Source organism: Cnephaeus nilssonii, assembly GCF_951640355.1.
Source record: "Cnephaeus nilssonii genome assembly, chromosome: 18".
NCBI lineage: Eukaryota > Metazoa > Chordata > Mammalia > Chiroptera > Vespertilionidae > Cnephaeus > Cnephaeus nilssonii.
The window spans coordinates 12,528,672-12,542,189 of NC_137089.1; the positions used below are offsets into that span (position 1 = coordinate 12,528,672).

Consider the following 13,518-nt stretch of genomic DNA (forward strand, 5'->3'; position numbering starts at 1 on the left):
AGAGGAAGGGAGAAGGATAGAGAGAGAGAAACATCAATGAGTGAGAAACATCATAGTTCAGCTACTCCCTGCACGCCCCCTGCTGGGGATCAAGCCCACAACCCGGGCATGTGCCCTGACCGGGAATCAGACCTTTGAGCTCTTAGTTCCTGGGTCGAAGCTCAGCTGCTGAGCCACACCGGCCGGGCTGTCGTTAGCTTTCTTCCTTGCAGTTTTGCATGAAGAGATGTAGGAGAGAAATTCAGAGGCTTGATTTGCTCGTAAGATGCATAGAGAGACTCTGCCTGCCCGGTGCGGCCTTGCCCGTCTGGACAGGTGACAGAAGGCCCCGGCGCCTCAGCCTCGCCACAGACCTGAGCTGGGCAAGGCCGCAGGGGGTGGGAGTGTGTGTACAGGACATTACATGGCAAGGGCGGTGCGAAAAGTTGAGTGTTGGGGACCATGTTGTTTCAGAATCTCTATGGCAGCAGTTTCCAACCTTTTTTGTCTCATGGCATACATAAATTAATGCTATGGCACACCAAAATATATATTATATTTTTTGCCAATCTCACACACACACAAAAATAGATATAATTTAGATTCATTCACAACGGATGGCTATTGTGTTGGCTGTTGTCATTTTTTTATTTGATAATCTGAGGGAAAAGAGGTATGTGCCCCTGACTAAATAGCCAGGTATTGTGTGTTTTGAAAATTCTTGCTGCTCTATGGTAATCGGCGTCAAAGCACACATTCCTGACCTCAATGCCCTCTGAAGCAGTTTCATTTTGACAGTCTGGCTCCTTAAGTTCCCATGAATTTAGGCAACACACACCAGCCAGAGTGGGTCTTGTGGGCCCTGTTGGATAAAGAACATGGAAGTCTTGCTTTCTGAAAACAGCAGAGAGAGAGCCTTCGTAGCATTGAACTTGGTGAATGCATTCCCATAAGAGATGATCACTTTAGCAGCAAATGACTCATGTTGTTGCCATACTGGTAAGATTGCGTTTTCTCCACCATGAAATTCACAGAGTAAATAGAGCGGCTCACAACACTTAACTGAAAATGACAAGGTCCGGGGAGGGCCCTGCCGAGCTGTTGTTTTGATAGCTTGCACAACAATGAAGAAATATTTCCCTCTTGCTAAGAAACCATTTAGAAATAAGCTGTTAACATTTCACATTTAATAGACGGGTATTCCAGAAACTTACCCTTTCAGGCAGTTTCTGCTCTTAACTTGAGAAGCAGGCATGTAGGTTACTGAGCACTGGCCCGGACCTGGGAGGAAATGCCTGGGGCCCGGGCACCACGTGGCCTGCAGTGTGGAGAGCACCCATCTGTGCAGCGATCTGGCAGAGACGCGGCGGCTGTGGCACCAAGGAGCCACATCCCTGCAGCCCAGCGCCAGCCACGATCGCTTTGCTTTGTTTGTTTTTTAATGAGCTTTCCCGAGAACATTCTGTTTGGATCTTTTGTAATCCACCTAAAAATCCTCTAAGCTGTGTCCCAACCTCATTGTAAGCTGAGACGAAATTCTAATACAGAGGGCCAGATTTTAGAGCGTGCTGGGAATTCTGTCACTAAAAACCTACCGACACTCTGAAGGTTATCCGGAAGAAGCAGTGATGAGCGAGTTGGAAGTGGGAAGATGGTAGGAGGTGACCAACCCCCAGGGATGAGTCTTAAAGGGAAGGTACCAGCATTCTTGGTGGAACGAGTGAACAAGTTGCATAAAGACAGTAAAGTAATTAGAAATGAGTAACTGACACTATTTAAAGGGAAGAATGTGGGCTTTATATTTTCCGGGGGGCCCTCACCACCCCTAAGTCTCAGTTTGATTCGATACCAGACAGACATCCTTTTTCAACCAAATTCCCGAACGAGCAAGCTAAGGCTACATTTGCTTTTGGAGGAGACTCCTTAAAGGAGTGTCGGGGATGCTGTGCCCTTTCTGTCCAGCTCACACGCACGCGCAGTCGCTCTGGGCCACACGTGGCCTGCGTCAGGCGGTGATCCCGATCCAGGAGCCCGAGCCGCCCTTGGTGTGCGAGGGGCTGGGTCCTTACCACCCACCCCTGCCCCCTGCCCCCTGCCCTGGGGTTTCCTTGGCAGTAGCTACTTTCTCCTTTACTTCTACGTGGAGTCTGGAGAGAAGGGGAATTAAATGTGTCTGGACCACCCTTACCACGAGCCCAGGCTAGAGGACGTCTGCTGCTTCTCTGCCTCCGGAGGGTCCTCCACGGCCCTGCCGACGTGCAGCCTGGGCTCACGGAGCGGGGGGTGGGGGGTGGGGTGCAGGTGGAATCAGGTAAACCTGGGCTGAAACCCAGCCCGCGTGTCTACCCTGGGGAGCTGGTGAAGAGTGGACTGCGTCTCCTTCCTCCTTTTCCTGCCTGCCTGGGAGACTGGAGGCAGGGAGTTAACCTTGTCAGTCTTCTCTGGCCCTGGGCCTCGGACGGCTCCTGAGCCCAGGGGTTCAGTCTTTAGCTGACCTGAACTTACATAAAGGAGGTGATCGCACTTCCCTTGCAGTTGCCTGTGAGAATTAAAAATGCTCCATGCCTGGCACCTATAGGCCCTCCCAGTTATAAGCATCTTCTGGAAATTATTCCCTCTGTTAACACAAACCCTGGCGTTATCTTCCTAGTGTTCCAGAGAAGAGAGGGGGCTCCGATTTTAAGAATGTCCCTCTCTACGGTAGCAGGGCCAGGGTCCCCTAGGGCTCCGCAGGGCTGTGCACCCGCCCTGGCCGGCCCTCCGGGGTCCGGGGTCCGGGATCCGTGCTCCGTGCTGGGGATCTCTGCCGCAGGCCTGTCCGCTAAGAAGCTGCTGGTGAGGCAGGCGTGGCTCCCAGGGCTCGGTCCCTGGCCTCCCATTAGAGCGCCGTCAGCCCTGGGCTGGGGGTCAGTGGGTCACCAGAGAAAGCCGCCCATTCCGAATGCTCCCCTGCTTAGCCCTTGACCCTTGCCTGCACCTCCACCCTCCGGGCGAGAGCCCCCCCCCCCCCCCGGGGGTGGGAGGGAGATGAAGGGAAGCCGCGTTCCCACGGGGCAGGGCGCACAGCAGCGAGGCCGCTCCTGGCCAGCCCAGCTCACAGGAAACCAGACCCGGCTCCCCCTGGGACCCTGGCAGGGAACGCTCCCCTCGCTGACCCAATCGGTGTGTCCCTGTCACCGAGGTTTACACAACTGGAGCGGGGCTGGGCGGGCTCCACTCCGCGCTAGAGGGGAGCACTCAGCGTGGTCGGATTGGGAAAGATTAAAAAGAACTCCTCCATCTTGGTCGGGACTCTGCATCCCCTGTAACACCCGCTCAGCGCCTGGCCCCCCCTGACCAGGCACCTTCTGACCCCAGGGCCCCTGCCGCCCCTGCGCACCTGCAGCCTGAGGCCCGCCCTGCACACGGTGCCTTTAGCAGGAGCAGGGGGCTCGGCAGGCGGGCACAGAGAGCTGTTTGTGAGGCTGCCAAAGCACCGCTGTGATTTATAAACTAGGAAAGTTTGCCACATCTGAGTTCACAGTGAATGAGTTATTTCCCATATTTTGCTCCAAAAGAGCTTATTACATTCTCAATTCTAGTGTGAAAAATGAATTGCAGGGAAATGTGTTATTTCTCCCCAATGTTGAAAGTGCCGTGGTGAGGTCTCAGGAACCCTTCCCTCTGGTCCCCTGCAGGCTGGGTGGTTGGATCCCTGGAAATCCTCGGCAGCCCGGCGAGCCTGGTGCGCAGCGTGGGCAACGGCGTGGCCGACTTCTTCCGGCTCCCGTACGAGGGGCTGACCCGCGGCCCCGGGGCCTTCGTGAGCGGCGTCTCCCGCGGGACCACGTCCTTCGTGAAGCACATTTCCAAAGGTAGCTGTTTTGGTCCCTTGTGCTAACGCCTTATTTCCTTCCTTCCTGACGTATTTCTCTATTTGTAAAGAACGTGTTACAGTTCCAATGTGTCCTGTTTGCCTCTAGCTTTGCTTGGCTTGTTGGCTTGCAGGGAGACGCTGGATCTGTAGCAGAGCTCATGTAGAAGCTCTGATGTGTTAAACAGATCGCTGCGAGCCTGTGCAGTGTGTGAGAATGTTCCAGAAACTCCAGAATGTCAGACCTCTCACCGGGGAAGCATGCACTGGCTCAGCGGCTTTCCCGTGTGATAAATGCAGAAATACTGAAGGCGCTCGGGGCTTCTGCGAGACATCAGAAACCCTAGTCTGTTGCCTCATCATTTCTTTTTAGTGTAGATACAGTTGTCATAACTTCTGTGAGGCTATGGATGCATTTTGACGGGAAGCCGATGGGGAGTGAAACCACGCGCACAGCGCCACCTGGTGGCTGCTCGGGCCGCCAGGCGAGAAGGCCAGCTGGCCCTGGACAAGGGCAGCGTTTCCCTGCTCTCCGCGTTTGCTCGAAGACATTTTGGTCAGGTTGGCAGTGACTCGGGAGCTAACAGGAACCATCTGAGTCCCCGTTTCTTCTCAGCAGGAGGCAGGGAAAGGGGCGCAGGGCTTCTCCCCAGAGAGGCCTTTTACTGTCAACAGCACTGCACCTGGGTTATGGACAAAGGCAGGCCACTCCCCCGCCCCGCCATCCAGGAGGCCGGGAGCAGAGCTGCCAGGGCCCACAGATGAGTCACTGGTAGACTTCTCACCCGTGACTTAGATCTTTGTGGTTCTGTTGTTTGTATTTTAAAATAAGACAACCAACACCTGCTAAATTGAAGTCCACCAGTAATTTTAACATCTGGCTCGCTCCATGCTTTTACACTTGCTCTCTCCTCTTAGCAAATCCGTGTGTTTTATTGGGATCTGTGTGCGCGCGCATGTATCTTCTTTGTTTTCAGATTACTGGTGAAGATGCAACTGCAAGAATTACATCTCCCATCTCTTCTTGAAACCTGACCTCCTAACAGATGAGCTTTCATTGGCTTCAGAAATGTGTCCCCTGATGTCTTTCAGTTTTGCTCATGGGGATCGATGCAGACTTGGTAGAAAGGATGCTGAATGTTTTGAGTAAGATGCTGAAATAGCCTTTCTTAGGAAGAAACAGACAGGATCATGGCTTCCACGTGGTTCGCTTCCTTTGTCGTCCTCACACTTTTCAGTGAACATCCTGAATATCAAAACTGTGCAAGTTCTCTGCGGCACAATAATCATTTCCTCAAAATGTCAATAAGGAGGGAATAATTTTTAGTCCTAAAGTAGAAACATTTCTTTGCAGTCTATCTAAAATTCAGCAACTAACCTTAACCTTTAAAATCAGAGCAGGCAGCCCTAGCCGATTTGGCTCGGTGGATAGAGTATCGGCCCTTGGACTGAAGGGTTGAGGGTTTGATTCAGGTAAAGAGCATGTACCTTGGTTGCAGGCTCAATTCCATGCAGGAGGCAACCAATCAATGTGTCCTAACATCGATGTTTCTCTCTCTCCCTCTCCCTTCACTCTCTCTAAAACATCAGTGGAGCCTGGCTTTCATGGCTCAGTGGTTGAGCGTTGACCTATGAACCAGGAAGTCTCGGTTTGATTCCCAGTCAAGGCACATACCTGGTTTGTGGGCTTGATTGCCAGTAGGGAGAGTGTAGGAGTCAGCCGATCAATGATTCTCTCTCATCATTGTTTCTCTCTCCCTCTCCCTTCCTCTCTGAAATCAATTTTTAAAAAAATAATAATCCTATCTAATATAGACAAATATGCAAATTGACCATACCTCCGACACACCCACAAGCCATGCCCACCATCCAATCAGAGGGAGTATGCAAATTAATCCAAACCAAGATGGCTACAGCCACAGAGAGCAAGGTTTCTTAGGTAACAGAGGAAGCCAAGCTTTCCGCCTGCCCTTGCCAGGCCTAAGCCTCCACTCAAGCTACAAAGTTTCAATTATAGAAGGTAAACAAATTCAAACAAATGGCGGCAGAATGGAGCTTGAGAGAGCAGGCCAGGGTTGCCGCCGGCAACAGGGGAAGCAAAGCTTTCCACACACCCTGGCCGGGCTCACCCGCTTAAGGCTACAAAGTTTCAATTGTAGAAGGTGAATTAACTGCCACAGAAATGGCTGCCGCCCCAGGCTACAAAGTTTCAATTGTAGAAGGAAAATAAATTCCAGATACCAGGGCCTCCGCTTGGGTTGCCAGGGGGCGTGGCTGGCCTGCAAACCACCACAGGCCCCTCACTCAGGCTGCCCCACACCCCAAGGGAACCCCCACCTGATCCAGGATGCCCTTCAATGCAAACCAGCTGGCCCCCACCCCTGTACCAGGCCTCTATCCTATCTAATAAAAGAGTAATATGCAGATTGATCATCACTGCAACACACAATATAGCTGCCCCCATGTGGTCAAAGATCCTGCCCCCATATGGACACAAGATGGCCACCACAAGATGGCCAGCAGGAGAGGGCAGTTGGGAGGCACCCGGCCTGCAAGGGAGGGCAGTTGAGAAGGACCAGGCCTACAAGGGAGGGCAGTTGAGAGGGACCAGGCCTGCAAGGGAGGGCAGTTGGAGGTGATCAACCCTGCAGGAGAGGGCAGTTAGGGGTGACCAGGCTGGCAGAGGAGGGAAGTTGGGGGCAAACAGGCTGGCAGCGGAGTGGTTAGGGGGTGATCAGGCTGGCAGGCAGAAGCGGTTAGGGGCAATCAGGAAGGCAGGCAGGCAAGCAGTTGGGAGCCAGCAGTCCTGGATTGTGAGAGGGATGTCCGACTGCCCGTTTAGGCCCGATCCCACCGGGATCGGGCCTAAACGGCCAGTCGGACATCCCTCAAGGGGTCCCATATTGGAGAGGGTACAGGCTGGGCTGAGGGACAACCCCCCTCCGTGCACGAATTTCGTGCACCGGGCCTCTAGTAATAAATAAATAATAAAAAGTCAATGGAAAATATCTTTGGGTGTGGATTAACAAAAGAATAAAATAAAATCAGAGCAGACAAGTTTTAACCTTCAAAACTGGGCCTCAGTGAGGACTTCAAAACCAACTGTTTGTTTTTTAATGTTTTTATTGATTTTTTTGAGAGAGAGGAAGTAAGAGGGAGAGAGAAATAGAAACATCAATGAGAAACATCAACATCCATGGGCTTGTCTCCTGCACGCCCCACACAAGCCCACAACCCAGGCGTGTGCCCTGACCAGGAATGGAACTGTGACCTCCTAAAACCAACTGTTCTGGCCAAGCCTTGACAGCCAGATGGTAGTGAGCCAGGTTCCATGTGAAATTCTAGGCACTTTTCTGGTCACAGACTCTTAATCCTACCACTCTGAGGGGGAGCCATCATCGGCACAAGCGAGTGTTAATCCAACTCGTTTTTTTAAGGCTGTTGCTTCCAGCTGCCCACCATCACTCACCCTCTGGGCACGGCCCACGGCCCTCGGCGCACCACTCTCCCGTGTCCTCCCTACATGACCAGGAGCCAACCATGTGCTCTTGTGCCCTCAGGTACCCTCACCTCCATCACCAACCTGGCCACCAGCCTGGCCCGAAACATGGACCGGCTGTCCCTCGACGAGGAGCACTACAACCGGCAGGAGGAGTGGCGGCGGCAGCTCCCGGAGAGCCTGGGCGAGGGGCTCCGACTGGGCCTGTCCCGGCTGGGCATCAGCCTGCTCGGTAAGGGGGCGGGATGTGCTCTCCCGTCGTCCCTCTGGCTCTGGGGACATGGACCCCCAGAACGGGGGTGGTTGGGAAGTTCACATCCTTTCTGTAGACCATCGAGGCTCAGAGAGGATATGGCGCTCACCCGGTTCCTGCCCTGAGTCAGTGAGGCTGTGGAACAGGACCCACGTTCCAGCACCAGGGTGAGCCTATGACAGGCCATGCTGTCTGACCAGAGGCTCACCTGCTCCCTCAGCACCCCCGCCACTGCAGACACTTGGTCCCCCACCACCCAGACACCTCCCTCAGCACCCAGACGCCTCCCCCACCACCCAGACACCTCCCTCAGCACCCAGACGCCTCCCCCACCACCACCCAGACACCTCCCTCAGCACCCAGACGCCTGCTCCCCCACCACCCAGACACCTCCCTCAGCACCCAGACGCCTGCTCCCCCACCACCCAGACACCGGCTCCCCCACCACCCAGACGCCGGCTCCCCCACCACCCAGAAGCCTGCTCCCCCACCACCCCAGGCACTGCAGACACCTGCTCCCCCACCACCCAGACACCTCCCTCAGCCCCACAGGCACTGCCCGATGCCTGCTTTTGTTTTTTAAGCACTTGAGGAACTTGCAGCTAACTGCCATGCAAACCCCTGGAGGAAGCCACTTTTTCCTTTTGTGTTTTTTAAGACTGCCAGGTCAGCCTGACAGGTAATTATCAGTTGTTGAGCAGCCAGACGGTATAGTTAGAGGTGAAGATTGCTCTTGATATTTCCAAACTTTACAAATGTTTGATAAATAAGTTGCTTTGGAAAAATCTATAAAAAGGAAGCTTTGGAGCTGAACTTTTGCAGAGCAAGGTTTTCAAGGGTATTTTCTGTTTGTTTGCAAAGGAATTTAACACTGTGTTGCTTGGCAGCATGCCTGCCCAGCATCTGAAGAAGGGTGCATCTCCGGAGATCAAAGCGCCCAGTGCAGAGAGAGCGAAGGTCAGCAAAGCTGGGCCTGAAGGATTCGTCCTCTCCCCAGTCCTCTCCCCTTGCAAACACCACCCCAGCTCACAGTGCAGCCGCTGAGGCTCGGAGAGGGCGTGGGGAGGTGTTACAGCAGCAGAATGTCAGTGTCGTTGAATAATGCGTGGGAGCTGGAGCTGGTGGCCGGGGTGGGCCTGCGGGGTAGAGGAGCAGGCTGGAGGCATGGCGGCTGCTGGGGGAAGGGCATGGTGTGTGGTGGGCCACATCCTCAGGAGTCCACAGACCCCAGGCTGTGGCGTCTACACTCCTCCTTTTGTGCCTCAGACACGTGCTTATCTTCCCTGAACCTGGGTTCCTCTGGTGTAAATCGGGGCTGGAAACACCATTATTGGAAGTCACGGGGGTCAGGCGTGTGCCGGCCCAGGGGCTGTGTGTGGTCCTCAGAGCCCGTCATCATGAAATCGTGGCAGGGAAGGAACTGTATGAGTTGCTTGATTTCAAAGAGTGTCGGGTGAGAGTGGCAGGAGCCTCCTTGCTTTGGTTTTAGTCCAGTGGGTTTCAGTTGCTGTGACCGCTGGTCGCTGTCTGGGGTCTGTGCGCCTCTTTCTGCTGAGCCTGTGGGCTCTGCGGCCTCTGCTCTGGCAGGAGAGCTCCCTTCCTTCCGTCTGAGCCGGAGGAGCTCCCGGCACTCCCGGGGGAGACCTGTGCGGGCTGGCCTTGGCCGTCTCTGTCCTAACGCTCTCGCCCCCCAGAGAAGCCAGCCCACTCCCACTCGCACTCCCACTCCCACTGCAGGGAGCTGTGCCTGACGAAGGAATCGGTTGTGGGAGGAGCCATGGGTCTGCCTTGGTGATGGAGCCCTTGGGGCTTGGCTCGGGGTTGACCATAAAGCTTTGATCTCCACCTCAGTCTCTCTGTCCTGGACATCCTGCTCCATGCAAGGGAATCGTTTTGTCTGTGGGACCTGCAGTTGGCACATAGTTATTCTGCATTTCTGGTAATTTCCAAAAACCTAGGCGCTCTGGGGGTAACGTAAACCCTGCCCCGTGTGCGCACCTACAGATGCTGGCCTGGCCCGGGGCCCAGGAGCTCCACGCCCAGCAGCACACCCTGGGCTCCACGTCTTGTCCGTGCTCCTCAGACGTCTAGTTCACAGCGGCATCTCAAGGCGGGCCTACACGGGCTCCCTTCCTTCTACAGACATAAGAACCCTCTGTATCCCATGGTGTTGGCGCCAAATACCTGGTCCCAGAGGAAGAGACAGAGAGGAGAGGATTCTGGGAAAGAATAGGCTTGTCACCATTTAATCCAACCCCAGAAATGCGATTGCATACCTAATTGAAGCTAGAGCTGTTGTTATGTAGCAGTGACCTCAAACCGCTAGTTTCTCCCTCTAATGACCGGGTGAGTAGAAAGGTATTTAAAGAACACTTCAGGGTTTCACATGTGTGGTCTTTGATCATCAAACCCAGGCCTGGAGGAGGTTCAGTGCTTGCCCAGGTCAAACCTGCAGCCAGGACAAAGTCCCGGCCCTTCCACACGTCACCCACCCCCAAGGGCTCCACGCCTGGAAACAGGCTGTGGGGGGCTGGACCAGCGGAAGTTCCGGTAGGGAAAGCACATCCCCCAACGTGTACGGGGGGTGGGCCTTCCCGGCGGGGCTTCCCCCTCACGGAGACACTGCAGGGTAGGAGGCCCTTGAGAAACCAAAGGGAGTGTGGCCGCCGTGCCCAGCACATCGCCTGAGGTCAGCAAGGAAGTGTCAGCAGCAGAGATGCACTGAGAGCTGCGCCCGAGGCCCTGGGCTAGCTCCACCACAGTTTTGGAAAAACAACGGCTTTGGAACAGGCTGTGTAGCCTGCAGAATTGGCATCGGGCGCGCCCACATACACCAGACCTAGTCCCCAGACGCTCCCCTTTCTGCCCTCCCTGGAGTCTGTGCTGAGAGGACGTGGCTCCGTGTCACCCTTACACTCTGCGTTGCCTCCCAGACGTGACTTCTCGCTCGTGAGTACCGTTGGCAGGATGTCAGAACTTGCTCTGACCCAGGCTTCTTGGGCTGCTGCCCGACTTCTGAAGCATCGCCGCCTTCCCGGCAGCCACACCCTGTCTTCACCACCACTCCTGGGGTGCCACGTGGAATCCCCACCGAACAGGCCTCCGCCAGATGAACAGGACACTTCCCTCAAGCGAGCGAGCCAAGAACTGTGCACTCTAGAGACGGCACCGAGTCGGCTGCCACCACCGTCCGCGCCAGCAGATGGGTTTGCAGGTGGTAGGGGTTCAGGAAGACGCTGCTTCCTTCTCACTTTGCTCACCTCAAGCTGGACTAGCTGATGTGCCGTTTGTCTCTGGAAGGGTGAGCTGTGGAGGGGTGTCCCAGGTTCGGCCTGTGCCTCTGCTTTCGCGATTTATTTTTAAAGTGCCCCAAATAGAATTACAATATGTGGTAAGGACAGCACCAAAATAACCAGACAGGCAGGAATGTCATAGCTCAGGGGCAGGGTTTCTGGCCTGAGACTGGGAGCAAGTCCCAGAAGAGGTGCGGGGGGGGGGGGGGGGGGGGGCGGCTTCTAGTTCCCTGGCTTCAAAGAAAGCCTCCTCCCACCTGAAGGTTAGGAAAGGAGACCCTCCCAGCCTTGGCCTTGGCCAGCACAGGGGGCTCCGTGGACACGCCTCCAAGGTGCGCCTTTCCCTCGTCGCCTCACTTCATCACCTCACAGCCATCTCCAGGTGGCCGCCCACCCCGCGGCCTGACGCCAAGGACAAGCGTGGGGCTGTTTCCACTACTTAGCCTCGAGCAGTGTGAGTGCGGCAGTAAATAACTTAGCGGTGTGGCTTAGCTGGATCCTGCTAGAAAGAGCCTCTGAAGCCCTCAGGGAGGCTGCTTCTCGGCCTGGCCGCGGACCCCGGAGTGACTGCCCATCGCTCGCAGCCTCTCTGTTCCCAGCTCGCACCTGGAGACCAGGGAGGTGTCGGTGTGCGTGCCTGACGGGCCCGCTTCCTCCCTGCAGGGTCTGGTGCCGGCAAGGGCATGTGGTCTGACAGCCTCCCCTCTACCTCTGAGAACCTAACACCCTGTCATGGGCTGCAGGCTTCCCACTCTCTCGGGCGGCCCAATAGCTTATCTATCAAAGCCTCAGTAACGAGCCTTCACTCGGCCCGCTGGCTGGCCGGAGGAAGTGGAAGATCAAAGGGGAGTGTCGCTGTGATACCTGTTTGCAATCAGGCCGGCAGGACCTGGAGCCCCACGTGGTGGGTAGCCACGCCCCCAAGGCCCCGCTGCCGGTTAGGCCTGCGCGTTACAGGGAAATGGGAGATGCTCATCAAAACAACCGCCAGCCCTCCAACTCAGCTGTAATAGGCTCATTGGAATCTGCACTTGAGAATAGAGATTTCTACCAGAAATGCAGGCAAGAATTTGATTGACTGATGAGTTTGTAATTATTTGCCCGTTTTCGTACTCTTATTTTTCCATCACCATTTATGCCCCCGACACACCATCGCCACACTCAGAGACCTGCCAGAATCGGATAATGAAATCACAGGAGCCGTGGTCACTGATTGCGTGCTAGCCATTTTGAACTGTCTGCTACAAAATGAGTTGATGGCCAGCCCTCTCCCGCAGCTGAAGGCAGCCATCACCTCCACTGTGCCCCGGCCACTAGCACTCCCAGCTGCTCTGACTCCCGACCTCATCGTGGGGAGCAGAGCATCGGATTCCTCAGACTGGAAATGTGAGGCGGCTCCCGGCTCAGAGCCAGGATTGGGTGTCACTGAAACAGTGATCCTCCACCCTCATGGCCAGAGCCCAGGGCCAGCTGCGAGCCGCTCCCCGCATCATTTCTTTAGGAGGTTTGAGCAGCAGTGGTCGAGGCTGGGAAACAGACCTGTCGCCTCGGGTCATTCTTAATCTGTCAATACATAAATTTAAATGGCTCTGTCAAAATTGAGAGGAATGGAATCCTTGAAGAACATTCCCTTCACAATTGACCCGCAGGAACTGGCCTTTGGTTTTACTGGATTTTGTTCCATGGAATATTGCTTGAAATTAGCAGGTCATTAACTGAGACCTGGAAACCTCCCGTTTCCCAAAAGACCTTGAATTAGTGGCATTTGGAATAATGGGATTTGACATGTACTAAAGTTTCTACCAGGGGGACTGTGCATTTTCATTAATCCTAGCAGGTTTGAGTTGAAAACAAAGAATTCTGTTAAGAATTGTAGTGAAATTTTTACCTCTTACTGAGTTAGGGAACCCTCCACTCCATTATGGAAAAAAATCCGGACTGGTGAGGCCTTTGCTAGATTGCATCATTGGCCCCTCAAGTAAGAGCAAGGGAACAGACCACCCCATGGGAAAGCTGTCAGAGCGGAGAGCGATGAGAGGGAGCAGGTTTTGCAGCTAATCTAAAGTGAAGAGGCCTGCCCGTGGGGCACAGTGGCCAGCAAGTGTTACCACAGGCTGCTTGATAGAAAGGAGAAGTTTCTGTGGCGTCTCATTGACATTACAAAGAAATGACTATTCGAGGACCTGCTGTATTATACTTTTCATTATTTTAGTGTGTGTTCTATGTAAAAGACCGTTGGCTGTAAAACAGCATCCGTGTTACCTAGCAGCAGCCTCATACGTCTCAGGTTCACCACATCTCTTCTTTGCATCACTTTCTCTTATGCTTGATGTCATCGTGTTGTTTTGTACAGTAACGTGCTGTGCGGACTTGGAGCCCAGGAGCTATAGGCTATACTATGTAGCCTAGGTGTGTAGCACCATCTAGTTTATAAATGCACTCTATGATACCTGAACAATGACAAGATCACCCAGTGATGAATTCTCAGAACATATCCCCATCGTTAAGCTGCATATGACCTAGCTCAGTGGTTGGCAAACCGCGGCTCACGAGCCACATGCGGCTCTTTGGCCCCTTGAGTGTTCTAACGCCACTTCTTCAAAATAGACTCACCCAGGCTGAAAACCGACTTCTGCGCATG

General features: G+C 54.3%; 1 protein-coding gene across 6 annotated transcripts in view; it reads left to right on the top strand.

The window, feature by feature from the left end:
• Positions 1–13,518, top strand: part of VPS13B (vacuolar protein sorting 13 homolog B) — a 604,787-nt gene that overhangs the window by 581,835 nt on the left and 9,434 nt on the right. For all 6 annotated transcript variants that reach the window (XM_079796380.1, XM_079796377.1, XM_079796379.1 and 3 more), the window contains 2 exons: positions 3,657–3,833; positions 7,393–7,563. In XM_079796380.1, coding sequence (XP_079652506.1) covers positions 3,657–3,833; positions 7,393–7,563 — 348 coding nt within the window. The remainder of the gene's footprint in view (positions 1–3,656; positions 3,834–7,392; positions 7,564–13,518) is intronic.